General features: G+C 39.4%; 2 protein-coding genes, 1 long non-coding RNA gene and 1 pseudogene across 5 annotated transcripts; 2 read left to right on the top strand and 2 right to left on the bottom strand.

The window, feature by feature from the left end:
- Nucleotides 1–1,715: 1,715 nt before the first annotated feature.
- On the top strand, nt 1,716–6,385 carry LOC149197744 ((S)-8-oxocitronellyl enol synthase CYC2-like). 3 transcript variants are annotated; one of them, XM_089405938.1, is made up of 6 exons: nt 1,716–1,912; nt 2,104–2,181; nt 2,817–5,557; nt 5,648–5,895; nt 6,028–6,097; nt 6,246–6,385. In XM_089405938.1, exons 2-3 carry the CDS (start codon nt 2,137–2,139, stop codon nt 3,969–3,971), a joined length of 1,200 nt encoding a protein of 399 aa, XP_089262064.1. In that variant the 5' UTR covers nt 1,716–1,912; nt 2,104–2,136; the 3' UTR covers nt 3,972–5,557; nt 5,648–5,895; nt 6,028–6,097; nt 6,246–6,385. The 3 variants fall into 3 exon arrangements, with proteins under 3 accessions (XP_089262064.1, XP_089262063.1, XP_089262065.1); XM_089405937.1 differs by having other exon boundaries at nt 5,983–6,097; XM_089405939.1 differs by lacking the exon at nt 1,716–1,912 and having other exon boundaries at nt 2,135–2,268; nt 5,983–6,097.
- A 1,347-nt stretch (nt 6,386–7,732) lies between these two features.
- LOC149197743 (aquaporin PIP1-3 pseudogene) lies at nt 7,733–8,564 on the top strand (annotated as a pseudogene).
- A 5,389-nt stretch (nt 8,565–13,953) lies between these two features.
- Nucleotides 13,954–16,059, bottom strand: LOC149197742 (uncharacterized). Its single transcript, XM_089408784.1, has 3 exons — nt 15,675–16,059; nt 14,967–15,457; nt 13,954–14,568 (listed from the first exon to the last, which is right to left on the bottom strand). The coding sequence occupies exons 1-3, from the start codon at nt 16,057–16,059 to the stop codon at nt 14,428–14,430; spliced, it is 1,017 nt and encodes a 338-aa protein (XP_089264910.1). The 3' UTR covers nt 13,954–14,427.
- On the bottom strand, nt 15,764–16,892 carry LOC149197741 (uncharacterized). The gene is made up of 4 exons (XR_016254783.1): nt 16,520–16,892; nt 16,166–16,429; nt 15,964–16,078; nt 15,764–15,815 (listed from the first exon to the last, which is right to left on the bottom strand). It is a non-coding gene; the product is annotated as an uncharacterized LOC149197741 (long non-coding RNA).
- Between the last annotated feature and the right edge of the window lie 853 nt (nt 16,893–17,745).

The following is a 17,745-nucleotide window of genomic DNA, read 5'->3' as shown; positions in this document are numbered from 1 at the left end:
TCGTTACAGGAAGGTAGGTGTCTTACAGATTGATCCAGCTTTCTGTAGATCGGTATCATGTGTTGATAAGTTGATAAAGTGAAAAAAAAAAGCAACGTTACAGGCAGGTTTGTTAGACGGTGCTTAAGCATGAGGATTCTGTAGGCTGGTCAAGGATTGCCTTTCTTTTTCTCTAAAAAACCGTAACACATGGCGTATAATGACATCGATGCAAAACATTTTTCTACTTCGTGATCAGATTGTGTACAGTTTTTATTTCTTGGTGTTACATTCAATGTATTTGGACATGTTCATGTTAAAATATTCCATCATAAAAGATAAAAGTTAAAGTGGTGCAGGAATTTAGATAGCTTTGGAATTTGGTGAATTTATTTTTTTTTAAATGTGAATGTGGAAGTGTTTAAATTTGTTTTGATGGCAGAAAGAGATTCAGCACTGTTTATCAAGATAAAAAAAAAAATATCTTAAAACATTCAAAATTTTAAAAGCTTAACAACTAAAATTTAAAAAAATTCTGCCAATTTTTTTCAAAATCATGTTGGAATTTTTGTTTCACTAACAACAATGTGACCTCTTGAGAATACCCCAACCAATGGAGCCATATGGAACAAAATATGTGGCTGTAAACCCTGAAATATGGAGATGGCCCAATAGAATTATTTTTGAGAACTATAAGGAAAATGATACACAGGTGATGGATTGAATTGTTGGATGGTATACCTATGAAAATGAACACCACAGTGGCCTTAAGAAGATTGTAAGCAAGAAGACAAGCCCTAGGAATGACTACCCAGCCGGTTTCTTTGATGGAGCAGCACAAAGGGGCATTTGTGGATGTGGTTTTTGGATCATTATATCAAAGGAACAAGAATATTGGGTTCACTCGGGTGCTGGTAGGGCACAAATATGAAGGCTGAATATGGCCCTATGGGGCCTCTTTTGGTTTTCATCTTACCTAGACGTTCCCTCCATTTTCATCTTACCTAGACATTCCCTCCATCCACATATATGGAGACTCACGGACTATCAATGAACATGTACGGGGTAACACAAAAATATATCAACCAATGCTAAATGGTTGCGTCAGACAGATTGAGAATCTTTGGGTTTCTCTCAGAAACTCAACCATTCAACTTATTGGATTGGAATTTAACTAAAATAAAAATAGCATGTCTAAAATAGGACTATAAAATGCATTAGACAAAGTACCTATAAAAATAAGTTGAGTGACAACACAGTAGACGATGAAACAACAACTTTTGGATGAAATTATCACAACTAATATTTGGGTTCATCTGCATTATCCAAAGGGCGGCTTTGAGATCGGTTTTTTGTTGTTTTTATATATGCACAGTATATGTTACAAGCAGACATATGGATGATTTCATTTTTGTTAGAACAATATTTGATACATTTTATTTTGTTTAATATTGCTTCTCGTTATCAAATGTATAGTTGACAAAATTTTTGTTTAATACTACCTCTGGGTATTTAATGTATAGATGACAATAGTGACATTAGCCATTAGTTTATATTTACTGTTTCTTTTATATATATAAAAACACGTGCTTTTCTCTTACTGGAAAAAATATTCCACAGTCCCCCACCACAATGGTAAACATGGAAAACATGGAGGAATCTACTCAGTGTCCGTAGAAATCTAAATCTATTGGTCATCTTACGTCCTCCCTGACGTGTAGAAAGTTTATAAATCCTCGTCTCTGGTCTCCTTTAACCAAATATGTGAGCATCCCTAACGCAGTATTTGTTGCAGAAAATTCCTGAACATTTCTGACGCAGTATTTGTTGCAGAAATTCCCGAACATCCCTAACGCAATATTTGTTGCAGAAACCTAATCAGGAAACCCTGGTCAGCTGCCTCCATTTCTGAACCACAACGCTGATTCATCTGGTAATCGTATCTCACACTCATTCTGATAGTGTGGAAATTTCATTGATTGGGTAGAATCCACTAACATGGTCTTCTGGTACTGCAACTGATAGACTATAGGATGGCCGAATGAGTTTGGCGGGCAAGATTTAATTAACACGAATTTTGGATGCATAGCTCTCTGAACTTCGCTTTGATGTCTGATTTCGCAGATTGGTGTTTGGATTAGCGTGTAGCGTATAACAATGAGCTGGTATTCCAGGCAGGCAGGTTCCCTTGGCAATGGCGGGGTATGTGGCTGTTAACCTAATTCTATTTCAATTTATTTCAGCCCTGTCATGAGAAATGAGTTCCTAGTCACTGCGAAATCAATTCTTGTAAGTGTGTGAATTTCTTTTAATAGCATGGATATTTTTCAGGTTTTTTTCTGTTGGTTTTTCTTATTTGGGAGTAAGTTTGCAGGATTATATTTTCAAAGTGTGTAATATATCATCTTATGGGTAGGGAATTTAACGGGTGATTTTTAATAAAAATATTTTTGAAGTATTTCGCATTAAGGAATATTTAAAAAAAAAACAGCCTAGATCACTGTATATCCAAAATCCGAGCTTACTGTATATCCATAATCCAAAATCCGAGATTGGTTAAAGGGTAACTCTGCTGCATTTGGTATTGCTGGCCAAAATTAGCTCAAGCAAGGTACTTTTTCCTTTCCTTCCGAGTCCGGACAAATTGCGCATTTATTAAATATTAGAATTTGTAAAAAGTATCTTGAGCTTCAGAGTTTGCACACTTGAGCTTACCAACTTTCCTGTGTTTAGATGGGTTAAAGGGTAACTTCGCTGCTTTTGGTATTTCCCTGTTGCTTTATTATATTGTATTGTTGCACTTGCTTTTCGGGTAACTCTTACCTATTTCAATGCAGAGAAAATGTGATACCAAAGCTGAAGGTTCTGAAGACAAATCGGGGAAACAACAGAGAGTTGCGCTGGTTATAGGGGTAACAGGAATTGTGGGCAATAGCTTGGCAGAAATCTTGCCTATGCCTGACACTCCTGGTGGACCTTGGAAAATTTATGGAGTTGCTAGGAGGCCTAAGCCAGATTGGTCACCAGATACTCCAGTACAATACATTCAATGCGATGTTCTGGATAGAGAACTTACTTTAGAAAAGATTTCACCATTGAAGGATGTAACCCATCTCTTCTGGGTTGTTTGGGTGAGCAGGGAAACAGAGGAGCAGCACTGTGAGGACAATGGAAAAATGTTGAGTAATGTGTTAGATGCATTGCTGCCCAATGCCGAGAATTTACAGCACATCTGTCTTCAGACTGGGGCAAAACACTACGTGGGTCCATCTGATACAGTGGCCAGGAATCGCTCTTTTGAGCCGAACGAGACACCTTATCATGAAGAGCTTCCTAGGTTACCTGTGCCCAATTTTTATTACACTCTGGAGGATATTGTTTTTGAGGCTGCCAAGAAGAAAGAGGGATTAACATGGTCTATTCATCGTCCCTCAATCATATTTGGCTTTTCTCCTTCGAGCTTAATGAATGTTGTATGCACACTCTGTGTTTATGCTGCCATTTGCAAACATGAAGGGCTGCCTTTCAAATACCCAGGAAACAGAATTACATGGGAACAGTTTATGGATATATCTGATGCAGATTTGATTGCAGAGCAAGAAATTTGGGCTGCCACAGACGCCTATGCCAAGAACCAGGCTTTTAATTGTAGTAATGGAGATGTGTCTAAATGGAAACACCTGTGGGGAATCATAGCAGAAAAATTTGATCTGGAGCCATTACCATACAAAAGTGAAGGCTTTAGTCTGGTTGAGGCTATGAAAGACAAAGGTCCAGTCTGGGATGCAATTGTCAGAGAAAATAAGCTGCACCCAACAAAATTTCAGGAAATGGGAAATTGGTGGCTTGCAGATATGATATTAAATCTTCCCATGGAATTGGTACATAGCATGAATAAGAATAAAGAGTATGGTTTCTTTGGGTTTCGAAATACAGAAACGTCTCTGGCATATTGGATAGACAAAATGAAGGTATCTCATGTTGTTCCTTAAACTTGATCCATCTTTATGTCTCCAATTAGAACTGAGCAGAGGAGTTTCATTTAGAGGTTGCTTTTGTGATTCAGAATGGTTATGCTATATTCTGAATCAGTTGGAGGCGTTGATAATATTAGAGCATAGTTGCAGTGCGACGTGTATTTGTCATGTCCAAGTATAGTTTGTAAAACTAGGTTTTTGAAAATTGCTTGATGTTTGATGATGTGTGATTTTGCAATGGACTCAAATAAAGAGCTGGAACTCCATCCTAGAATTTCCTACAATTTAGTTTTGGTGTTAAAAATTGTGCATCAACAATCTCAATCTGACAGCATCGGGTGTGTATATCATTCCGATCTTTATAAGTGGTGCATGCTGTAAATATTGAACAACTAAAGCAATTTCAGGCTGAGGGATTGTGATGTCCCCACCGTGTTAATTGGGGCACCAAGTTGCAGTAGCAGTATCATTGAATGCCTGTCACAATATTGTATAACAACCATTATTAGTTTTGGCTGCAGCTCAGCTTATTTACTCTTTGTATCTTGAAAACGAATTAAATGGAAAACCCATGGTTTTGGTCTTCCTGTTACACTATATGGTTGATCACCCATAGAATAAAGCAATCCGTTGGTGGAAGTCGTTCTTCGACTGTCAACAGAGCTTGAGCTTCTTCCCTGTCTAATGATCCAATGTAGACATTCATGGTACTTCTCTGCAACTTTAATGATGTTGTAGATCAAACCCAGATGACTATGTAAACATAAATTCTGCTTGAGTTCTTTGACTGTAAAGGGAAGCCTGAGTTTCTTCCCTATTTTATGATCCAATGTAGACATTCATAGTACTTCTCTGCAACTTTCATGATTTAGTAGATAATACCCAGTTGATTATGCACGTATAAATTCTGATCAAACGCAGGGATAGTGTCACAATCTCAATCTTTGCATTCTCCACTTTGAAAATATCAACTTAGCCCACTGTTCAAAGATCTTCGCTATGATTCGAAAACTTAGCTTATTGTTTAAGATCTTCAAACATGTCATAGCATGAAATTAAGCCAAAGTGTTGAGGAAGTTAACAAAGGAGTAGTCTACCTAGGCGGTAGAATGGCCCGTTTTCCGGCACCGGCCGGAAAATCGTCCGGCTCCGGCCACCGGGAATGTCTTCACCCTCCACCACCCTCTCGGAGCTCCGCCACCCTCCTTCTCCGCTTCTCCGCCACCCTCCCTGGCAATCCTGACATTCCCTGCCAGGGCCTGACAAGATATCGGATTCGGATCGCAGGAGCAGACTAGCTATTGCAGCCGCGGTGTATTGTTCGGGAGCTCCTTATTCCGGTTCCATTCGAATTGTCACCCGCGCGCTGGTATTACCCTGTTGCATAATCGCCAAGATTGCAATGCATAATTCTTGACCCGGAGAATCACTCCATTTCTTTTTCTTTCTGGTGGACCAAATTTCTTCATCATCATCAGCCTCATCATTTCCTTAGTTTTTCCTGCATTTCATGGCCATGGAGTCTTACTCGCCCTCCGAGAACTCTCGCTCTCATCTCCATCTCTGTGCTTTGGCAGTGTTTCAGAATTTGCTGAACGAAGGTACCCAATGAATTCATTTGGTTATTTCTTACTTTAATTTTATTGAAAATTCAGTCACTTGATATTTGGGTCTTTTTAATTTCAATTCAGAGCTTATCAAGAGTATTCATCTGTATCAACTGGGAGATGGCACCGTTTCCGCTGTTCAACGAGAGTTTATGTTCTGCCCCAGCTCCTATAAGCAGATATGCCGTGACAATATTCCACTTGTTCATGCTTGTGGAAAGGAGAAGGCACAGGAGTTCATGGCGAATCTGAAGGAAGGAGAAGAGTGCGGACTTTGGATTTGTATTCAGCCCTGGCAACTTCATAATTCCCAATATTCTAAACCTAGCCAGGTGGGCATTGCACAGCTTTGTTAGAAAATTATAAATAGCCTAGACTTAATCAATTAATGATTAATATATGTCTGTATATATATCTAGGTTTTCGCTATAAATTTGAGTGGAGCTGCATTCGTATCCATGCAGAAACCCTGCGCTGAATGCCATACCAGAACTAGCAATTGACCTCGATCGCGTTGCAAGATACGGACAAGCGGTAGATTCTTCTCACCCTCAGAAAAAAATGGGCGAGAAAATATTAAACTGTGCATTAGCTGACACGCAGTCCAGTTTCCTTAGCATTGAGAGTTTTTGGCCTGCTATTCCTGGCTTAACAACTGTGCTGGACTGTATTGATGATGCAGTCAGTAGGTCCCCCATTGTTGTTGAATGTACTCTGCGCATCGATCAGATCGATGAGTCTTATGGCATCAGAAACATCTGCAAAGAAGATAACCCTAATTCTATCCCTAACCCCAGGCAACCAATCACCTCATACCTGAAAGGTATGCTGCTATTCTTTTCCTGTTGCTTACATTTTACTCTTTAATTTTATGAAGATACACCTAGCAGTCATCAAATTAAAGGATCCAAACCGTTGTAGTTTATGAAGGACAGGGACACTTGACATTAGTACTGCAAATGTCTGGTCATTGACTTATTTGTAGTGGCTCAGAATCACAGACAAGTATAATGCTTGCGTTTATCTTATTTGTGTGGCAGGGTGTTCATCTTGTCACCCAAATGAAGTAAGCTCAATCACTTGCAATAATTCAAGATACCTTGAAAAGGAAAACCACACTGCTGATCAGAAGTCAAGTCTAAGTATAGCAGACATGGCAGTCTTCCAGTCAATTGAATGCAGCCATGCACCACAGAGTTCAAAGAATGATGCTTCTGAGGATTCATCAATGTTATGCTGTAAGAAAACTAATGTGGACCTTCCCAGTAGTGCTGGTGTAAAAGGTAAGAAGAGAAGGGCATCAAGTGAGGAGAAAGATGAGAATAGGCAAATCCACCGAGCACCCACCCAGCGTGTTGCCAACATTGCACTGAAGGATCTTGCAAAATATTTTGATGTGCGAATCACTGAAGCTTCAAGGAGTTTGAAGGTAGGGCTTACAGTCTTGAAAAGGAAATGTAGAGAATTTGAATTTGAATTTTGCACCTAATATGTTAATTTGTGCAATACATATCTTTTGTAAGGTGCATGTACACTGAAAAATGTAGCGACTGTGGAGTATTTGCCAATTTGTCATTTACCATTGTTTTATGCTTTTCATTCCTTGAAAGAGGATAAACTCCATAGGTTTGAGCTTTTGCAGTTTGTAACACGTCATTTATGGATATTCGTGAAGTTTATAACATGCCATTTTTTGGGAGGACGTAAACTCCATGCCTTCGAGTTCTGGCTCCAGCCACCGGAATGTCTCCACCCTCCGCCACCCTCTCGGAGCTCCGCCACCCTCCTCCGCTTCTCTGCCACCCTCCCTGGCAATCCTGACATTCCCTGCCCCCGATCTGACAAAAAATCGGATTCGGATCGCAGGGAATGGGGCCTAACATCCCCTGACAGAGGTGTATTCGGAGAATCAATGATATACCTTAACTGAATTGAACAACCAGACCTTAGCCGGTCAATTCTTCTGGTCATAAATTCTACAACAGCTAAAGTCTAGTTTCTGCATTTGCTGCACTATTTTGGCTTTGTTTCGACTGAGTTCAGACAGTCTCAGAATCCTCTGGTTCTTTGTGTTGAAATGGAAGGAAAAGAAGAAGACGTTAAGCTCGAGGCGAACAAGTATTCCGAGAGGTAGCCGCTGGGGACTGCGGCACAGATGAGGGAAAAGGATTACAAGGAGCCGGATCCCGCGCCACTGTTCGAACCCGGGGAGTTGGCGTCATGGTCCTTCTGGAGGGCGGGTATTGCAGAGTTCATGGCGACTTTCTTGTTTCTTTACGTCACGATCCTCACGGTCATGGGTGTCAAGTGGGCCGACAATGTTTGCACTGGATCTGTTGGAATTCAGGGGATTGCATGGGCCTTTGGTGGAATGATCTTCTGTCTCGTCTATTGCACAGCCGGTATTTCAGGTGGTCACATTAACCCAGCAGTGACCTTTGGGCTGTTCTTGGCCAGAAAGCTGTCTCTGCCCCGGGTTGTGTTCTACATGATATGTCAGTGCTTGGGAGCCATCTGTGGCGCTGGCGTTGTGAAGGGCTTCATGGAAGGCGAGTACCAAGCGGACGGTGGAGGTGCTAACTCTGTGGCTCATGGCTACACCAAGGGAGATGGCTTGGGTGTTGAGATTGTGGGAATCTTCGTTCTGGTCTACACCGTTTTCTCTGCTACCGATGCTAAACGAAGCGCCCGGGATTCTCACGTTCCTCTGCTAGCACCACTTCCAATAGGGTTTGCAGTTTTTCTGGTTCACCTTGCCACAATTCCCATCACTGGAACTGGCATCAACCCTGCCCGAAGCTTGGGAGCTGCCATCATCTACAACAAGTCTCATGTTTGGGATGACCATTGGATTTTCTGGGTCGGTCCATTCTTGGGCGCTGGCTTGGCAGCTATTTACCATGAGATGATCATTCGTGCCATTCCCTTCAAAACTCGCTCCAAGAAACAGCCCAGCCTAGCCCAGCATATTGGAGAGGGGGCTTAAACTTTAACGCCGAGAGGTCTGTTAACGCATGTGTATTGTCGTCTGATAAATGGTTTTACAGGATGGATGATATCCATATATTATGTTTTAAGTGTGATTTAGGCCAGCGGAAGCCACTGGCAAATTCTGCTCTTGTGGGCTTCAGTGGAGTGTATTATTCCTCTCACTGTAAAATAATGGACACTTTGGTTGTTGCACTCAGTGGGTGTGTCTGTAAATTTCGTCTTTATCTTCTTTTTTAATGGAAGCTATAGCCAGTGTGGTTGAAAAAAAGTCTAGTTTCTGGAACAACTAATTCTGGTTTCTGAAACGAGTTTAACGAACATCAGGGGTGACTTCAGTTAGGAATACCATCTTCTCTGGTTTCTTTTCATTTATATAACATACATTGTTATTGTTATTATCGTGCCTGAATGATATAGTGTGTTCATTCCTTACCATTTGTGAGTGATTTAATAGCTTTCATCGTTATCATCATCTTTGAATTTTATAAAATCTTCTGTTTCTGTCTTTGCATTCTTTCCTGATATCTGCAATGCAAAAGAAAAGTAAGGGAGCCATCAACAGCAGGGGCTGTCATAAAATGTCATGCGCAGAAGAGGATTCAGGGTACTCCCCACTTGAGAGAATATTTACAGGATGTACCCACTTTTGGAAATCCTCTTATGCATAACCAGTATTTTCGCCCCATTGAAGGGTTTTTTGTGACTGAGAACGATATGGTAATGGAGGACATTGTTGTGGATATCCAGACAATGTCAAGGGAAACACAAGTACTATATCACAGAGCAGGGCCTCGGTCTGAGATACGTTTTAGCCCTGATGAAGTCCATGCTGCCATTGTTACATGTGGGAGGTTATCACCTGGCGTTAACGCAGTCATCAGAGAGCTTGTAATTGGTCTCTGGTTTCGGTATGGAGTAAGGGATATAAGAGGGATCAGGTCAGGCTATCGTGGGTTTTATTCATCACTACTCCTTTTCATTATGAATCAACATGTCTCTAGTGGAATCATATCCACCAATAATGTTTCCTATTATGGTCTTTGCCAAGTCAATTGATTTAGAGAATGACCCCAGGTCATTTAGGACTACTATGAGCAAAAGCTTGAGCGAGTGAACTGCGATGACAAATTCATAAATGGCTAGTACTGACCTCCAAAGCCAAGGTGAGAATGTCGGTGCTTGATAAGAATGGAGCTACATTTGAGCCCTTGGCTTATGAGCTCAAAATTGAACTCAAATCATAAAGAGATTCTATTTAATGTCAATAGCATTCTTACAGATCCCCCCACACCTTGATGGCTATTAGTACTCTGCTTCTAGCAGCTAATGAGGCTAAGGCAACCAATGTTGTCGATAACTGGCATTCTGCTTGCTGGCTACTAGAAGGCCGTGGATGAACACTACCTATGGCATTGCTGCTAGCAACTAGCCCTCATCTAGTCAATTACGTACTTACCTCTAGTGATTCTAAAAAATGAGATGCAACCAATGCCCTTATTTGCCATTAACTCGTCATTTACTCCTATTTTAGTTGATCCACATGGTACTTAATGGCTTTGCGCAAGAATAACAATTAGTTCTTGACTCAATAGTTCTTGAATCTTCAAAGTATCAAGATTCACGTTAGCACATGCAAAAAGTCATTGTGACATGTCGCTGTCTTTGCCGTTGAACCTTGGTGTGTGGTCTGGCATGCCATATTTTTCACCGCTGAACCACAACCCCATTAGCCTTTTCATAGATAATGGCTAAATGCTTTAATGTAATTACAATCTGATGGACTTAGAACCTTTAGACCTTCACGGATTATCAAGGGATTACTGGCCAGCCTGTTTTTATGTGGTTGACATGATTTATTAACTTGACTGGAGATGCTAAGTGAAATTTTCAGGATGCAATTTTTAATATGAACCCCATGAAGGGTATCCTATTTATTGTTGTGAGTGTTTTATAGAAATCACATTTTCTGATATCTCCAAACTTCAAAGTGATTAACTGATTGTCTTGTCTTAACTTAAACAGGGTGCACAATTTGATTGATAACAGCTATAATATATGTGTGAAAGTAGCTCATCTGCAGAATAGGTACTATTGAAGGATGAGCATAAAGTAACAGGAATTGCCACAAAATCTGAGTAGGGCAGTGAACCTCTCCACTCATGTTTAGATTCCAACTCGGATGACAGTTAAAATGAATGATTTCATAACTTAAGCCTTCAGACCTGGCAATAATAATCATAAAGCATACATGTATCAAACCCAATTGGGCTATCAAGTATTATTGATTGATAAAGACACCAAATCTCTGTAAACTTCAAAGAGCTGTTGAAATAGTTCCCTATTAAGCAGATGTGAAATCACTACACATCAGAACTTGAAGTCCCTAGATTTATTAATGAAGTCTTCTTGTACGACTAATAAATTTATCTGAGCTCAGATATAGCTAGATTCCATGACGTCAGAATTAAGAGGGCATAGATATGCTTCATCTTGGTCATTAAGGGAATTTCTTCATCTAGGTCATTATCCATATCTAACACAAACAAAGATTGATTTCAAAGTGGTGTTGTCCAAGAATGTATATGAATAATGAAAAATGCACCTGTTTAAAGCTACTATGGCTTTGTTTAATTTAATATTCCATGTAAACTGATAAAATAAACTAACAGTTGTTTATTCAACGAAACTCAGTTAACGAGATTAATATGTTTCCAGAGGCACAAATATGACAATTATCGATAGTACATAACACAAACTTAACCTGAAAATGTGTACTGAAGTTTCAATGGATGTTTCCAATTCAACTATAACTGGGCTTCAATTATTGACTTCGAAAAACCACAAATCTACATCTGGTCATCTTATACCCATGATTTGAGAGATTCAATCAATATTTAACAAAATATATTTTCTATATTTCCCAATCATTTGTGTCATGAGATGATATAAAAGTATGATGATGCCAACATTGTAGTATGTTACTATGCCGAGAAATTTGAGGCTGGAGGCCTATAACCCTCCTCAATGTCTCCCACAAGGTTATTACAAACATTTTAAGAAAAATGTCATAGTGACCAAATCACTCTCTTTGTTTAATGCTTTAGAAAAGCAAATAACCGTATTCTATTACCGTGCCACAACTAAATGATATACAGACAGAATCAATAAGAGCCATGCTAAATATGAGCTATAACTCATTCATATAGTTGAATTACCAATGTCAAGCCATTCATAGGCAAATATAAAAGAGATCTGTTCACTTCCATTCCAACACTGTTTGTTCACTTTATCAAATCCTTTGACAGTCTATTACCCACTACAACACTGTTTGTTCCTCTGAAGATTCATTTGCAGATTTCAAGAATCTGTTCACTTCCATTCCTGCCCTTCCAGAGATGTAGTGTATAGATACAAAAGGAAGTTACAAATTTACAACATACACTTTTTAAGCTTGAAATGAAGCCATAGAAAATGGATGCACCGTTAGAATTATTACTCAAAATTTCTCATTTTGTGACCAAATCACACTCTTTGTTTAATGCTTTAGAAAAGCAAATAACCGTATTCTATTACCGTGCCACAACTAAATGATATACAGACAGAATCAATAAGAGCCATGCTAAATATGAGCTATAACTCATTCATATAGTTGAATTACCAATGTCAAGCCATTCATAGGCAAATATAAAAGAGATCAATGCTGGTCCATAAGGCAGAGTAGAAAAGAAAAAAAAAGGTACCTTAGATCACTAATTCACTCACTGAATGCTAAAAGGGACTAAAACAAGTATATAAGCAATGGGTGAAACTGTACACAGAATTGAACATCTTCATTTAATCTCAATCTAGTTCTCACATTTAGGTTTCTAAAATATGTGAACATGTCTTTGATCAACCAGAGTTTGTTGATGGAGAGGCAAATCACTTCAACAATTTAACAAAATATATTTTCTATATTTCCCAATCATTTGTGTCATGAGATGATATAAAACTATGATGATGTCAACATTGTAGTATGTTACTATGCCAAGAAATTTGAGGCGGGAGGCCTGTAACCCTCCTCAATGTCTCCCACAAGGTTATTACAAACATTTTAAGAAAATGATTCAAGTCGCAAGCTTCCAAAATCATAAGAAAGAATATTATCACCTTGCAGAGCATCAAATTGGCCAGGGAGATGAGTAAGAAGGCTCACTTCCTTGAATTTGATCTTGACAAGTCATATAATATAATTAAGTGAGGATTTATTGTAAGCATGCTACATGGGTTAGATTTTGTTTAGCAAAGCAATCAACACCCTTTTCTTTGATTTTTGGTAGACTACTCCCTTTGGCCCGAAAGCCAACCCCTATTACATTGAAAATGATCAACTTTACAGAGAAATAAAGCTACCAGCTTTAAGGAATGAAATCCTAACAATAAACTAAAATAAAACAATCTGTACTATAAGAGTTATGTATCAAGACTGATTATGCCTTTGATAGGCTCCAAGTCGGATTATTAGCCTCTGTCAAGGCATGCTACAAACCGGATAAACTCGAAGAAATTGAGTTTACCGTCTATCAAAAAATGGCATGTTCCAAACTTGACAGAACTCGAAGGCATGGAGTTTACATCCTCCCAAAAAATGGCATGTTATAAACTTCACGAATATCCATAAATGACGTGTTACAAACTGCAAAAGCTCAAACCTATGGAGTTTATCCTCTTTCAAGGAATGAAAAGCATAAAACAATGGTAAATGACAAATTGGCAAATGCTCCACAGTCGCTACATTTTTCAGTGTACATGCACCTTACAAAAGATATGTATTGCACAAATTAACATATTAGGTGCAAAATTCAAATCAATCTCTAAAGACAAACAGAAAATTTGAATGTAGTAGTGTGAGCCTGTGGCAGGAAAATTTAAGAGTAAACAGATAAATGTAGTACTAGTCATAAATGATCTGCTGGCAAGAAATTTGGGGTCAGAGTATCTGAACTTGCTGACAGAACAATTCAAAAATGCAGTTGGATCAATATCCCGAGAACTGGATGATCGTGATATGGACAAACCAGAGACAGGATGAGTTGGATACCAGCTTGGCTGATTTAGTTACATAAGTTAAAAGGAATTATGATTCACATTGATGGATGATAGCTGCCAAAGAACTATGACAAAGGAGCTTATCTGTACATAAGCAGGGTTTGGTTCTTAAACACATGCAAATAGTAATTGATATACAAACCACAGAGCCTCTAAATATAAAAGAATTCAAAATTGAATTTGCAATTTGTGGGTACTTCAATGTTACTGTTATATCGATTAATCACTTAATGGATGGATATTTTGTCCATATACATGTAGATTAATGGATGGATATTTTGTCCATATACATGTTCTGAGAGCATTTGGGCAACAATGAATAGACTTCTTGCCTTGCTTTGATGACTTTGAAAATTTATAGCGTTACAAACATCTGTATCGTCAATAACCAAACTGACTTATCTCCAAACATTTGAAATTTAACACCTCATACATTCATAGGCACAGTCTTTTTGACAAAAAATTGACGAAGTAAGATTTCTGCACCAAGCCACAAAAAGAGTTCATGTCGTTCTGCATCAAATTTGTTGGCAATAAACTGTGGAAGTTGTCAGAATTTATTTGCTGAAAATTCTGTCACAAAAAACAAAAGATAGACACAAATAATTAATTGGTAGATGGGGAAGTTCTGGCTTTATCTATCATCAATGTTAGGATGGTGGAAACTGATGGAACTTCTTCTGATGGATCTCCATCTTCTCTCATGTGATTTCTACCAGAAGACTTGTTTAATCATACTTCTTTTTAAGAGCTCTTGCCTTGTGCTTTCTCTTAAATATGTCCTGTCAAAATCTCTTGGTGTCTTTTTGGATGTCTATTCCAGGTTTCTTCCCAATCTTTTGTCTCTCAGTTTCCAATATTCTTGTTCTTTTCATGGCTGCCATAGCTGCAGCCTTATCTTCTCTCTCCTGTCTCTTGGCTTCTTCCTGCCCCAAATCAAGCATTCAATTTGAATCAATAGGAAAATTATCTCCGACTGAAACATACAGTACAAATCACTTGTTATAAAACATAATGTAGCTGAACAAATGCCTTCTCTTATTTTATTAGTGAAATTTATCTTTAGTCCTTTCATATGCTACCATTATCAAGAGGATAGAAACAAAGACATCGATCTATATAAAACCATCGCTTTATTAATATAGAATTGAACTAGTTTCAAGTTTTCTACTATTTTTCATAATTTTGTAGTTAAATGAAATGACATAATAGAATGGTGTCCTCACTGAGTAAGAACCACAATTTCAATGTGCATGATATTATAACGTTAGTGCAAGGATACAGAGATGCTCCTAAAGCAAATACAAAAAGCCGTAGAAGTTACCTGTAGATCCTGTATGAGACTATCAAGCGACTTGATTTTCCTGTGTGGCCAGCGAGGGATGCCAAATTCTCTACATTTCCTTTTCAAGACTGTAAGCCCTACCTTCAAACTCCTTGAAGCTTCAGTGATTCGCACATCAAAATATTTTGCAAGATCCTTCAGTGCAATGTTGGCAACACGCTGGGTGGGTGCTCGGTGGATTTGCCTATTCTCATCTTTCTCCTCACTTGATGCCCTTCTCTTCTTACCTTTTACACCAGCACTACTGGGAAGGTCCACATTAGTTTTCTTACAGCATAACATTGATGAATCCTCAGAAGCATCATTCTTTGAACTCTGTGGTGCATGGCTGCATTCAATTGACTGGAAGACTGCCATGTCTGCTATACTTAGACTTGACTTCTGATCAGCAGTGTGGTTTTCCTTTTCAAGGTATCTTGAATTATTGCAAGTGATTGAGCTTACTTCATTTGGGTGACAAGATGAACACCCTGCCACACAAATAAGATAAACGCAAGCATTATACTTGTCTGTGATTCTGAGCCACTACAAATAAGTCAATGACCAGACATTTGCAGTACTAATGTCAAGTGTCCCTGTCCTTCATAAACTACAACGGTTTGGATCCTTTAATTTGATGACTGCTAGGTGTATCTTCATAAAATTAAAGAGTAAAATGTAAGCAACAGGAAAAGAATAGCAGCATACCTTTCCGGTATGAGGTGATTGGTTGCCTGGGGTTAGGGATAGAATTAGGGTTATCTTCTTTGCAGATGTTTCTGATGCCATAAGACTCATCGATCTGATCGATGCGCAGAGTACATTCAACAACAATGGGGGACCTACTGACTGCATCATCAATACAGTCCAGCACAGTTGTTAAGCCAGGAATAGCAGGCCAAAAACTTTCAATGCTAAGGAATCTGGACTGCGTGTTAGCTAATGCACAGTTTAATATTTTCTCGCCCATGTTTTTCTGAGGGTGAGAAGAATCTACCGCTTGTCCGTATCTTGCAACGCGATCGAGGTCAATTGCTAGTTCTGGTATGGCATTCAGCGCAGGGTTTCTGCATGGATACGAATGCAGCTCCATTCAAATTTATAGCGAAAACCTAGATATATATACAGACATATATTAATCATTAATTGATTAAGTCTAGGCTATTTATAATTTTCTAACAAAGTCATGCAATGCCCACCTGGCTAGGTTTAGAATATTGGGAATTATGAAGTTGCCAGGGCTGAGATTGCAGTTATAATGGAGAATACAAATCCAAAGTCCGCGCTCTTCTCCTTCCTTCAGATTCGCCATGAACTCCTGTGCCTTCTCCTTTCCACAAGCATGAACAAGTGGATGTCACGGCATATCTGCTTATAGGAGCTGGGGCAGAACATAAACTCTCGTTGAACAGCGGAAACGGTGCCATCTCCCAGTTGATACAGATGAATAATCTTGATAAGCTCTGAATTGAAATTAAAAAGACCCAAATATCAAGTGACTGAATTTTCAATAAAATTAAAGTAAGAAATAACCAAATGAATTCATTGGGTACCTTCGTTCAGCAAATTCTGAAACACTGCCAAAGCACATAGATGGAGATGAGAGCGAGAGTTCTCGGAGGGCGAGTAAGACTCCATGGCCATGAAATGCAGGCAAAACTAAGGAAATGATGAGGTTGATGATGATGAAGAAATTTGGTCCACAAGAAAGAAAAAGGAATGGAGTGATTCTCCAGGTCAAGAATTATGCATTGCAATCTTGGCGATTACGCAACAGGGTAATACCAGCGCGCGGGTGACAATTCAAATGGAACCGGAATAAGGAGCTCCCGAACAATACACCGCGGCTGCAATAGCTAGTCTGTTCCCTGCGATCCGAATCCGATATCTTGTCAGGGCCTGGCAGGGAATGTCAGGGTTGCCAGGGAGGGTGGCGGAGAAGCGGAGAAGGAGGGTGGTCGAGCTCGAGAGGGTGGTGGAGGGTGAAGACATTCTCGTGGCTGGAGCCGGAGAAGGAGGGTGGTCGAGAGGGTGAGAGGGTGGTGGAGGGGGAAGACATTCTCGTGGCTGGAGCCGGAGAAGGAGGGTGGTCGAGAGGGTGGTGGAGGGTGAAGACATTCTAGTCGCTGGAGCCGGACGATTTTCCGGCCGATGCCGGAAAACGGGCCATTCTACCGTTTAGGTAGACTACTCCGTTAACAAAAAGTTCCCACGACCACTCCCCTGCTTTTGCTTTTAAAGTGGGTATTGTTTTTTAAAGCTTAGTTTTTACATTAAAATTGGATTTTGATTTTTAACTGGGTATTGCTTTTTAAAACTTACTTTTTTCTATTAGGCACCTGCGCAAACCAACTTTAACATTTAAATAAGTTTGGTCCGCATCGCATGCGAGTTCCGCTGTTGTGGCCCAACGGTAAGGCGTGGCACTTGTGCACTGTAGGTCTTGGGTTCAATACTCTGCCCACAAAATTTTGAAATGCACCACATATATTGATGTCACCCTGGGCCACGTGGCGGCGTCCGGGCCTGCCACATGGCATCTTGCCATTCGCTGCCCAAAAGAAATATTTCAAAGAATATTCTATGGAATATTTTTTTTTTAATTTTTTTTTTAAAAAGAAATTTAAAAATTAAGAGTCATTGGGCGATTTTGTTTTTGGCATAACATTTTGAAATGCGCCACATATACTGATGTCAATCGGGGCCACGTGGCGGCGTCTGGGCCTGCCACGTGGCATCTTGCCATTCGCTGCCCAAAAGGAATATTTTTTTTTTTTAA

The sequence above is a fragment of the Pinus tabuliformis genome, chromosome 2_2, assembly GCF_031772625.1.
Source record: "Pinus tabuliformis cultivar Carrire ecotype Pingquan chromosome 2_2, CPIR1, whole genome shotgun sequence".
In the NCBI taxonomy this organism is placed as follows: Eukaryota; Viridiplantae; Streptophyta; class Pinopsida; order Pinales; family Pinaceae; genus Pinus; species Pinus tabuliformis.
Note: the sequence above shows the minus strand (reverse complement) of the source record. Positions and strands in the feature narration are given on the sequence as shown.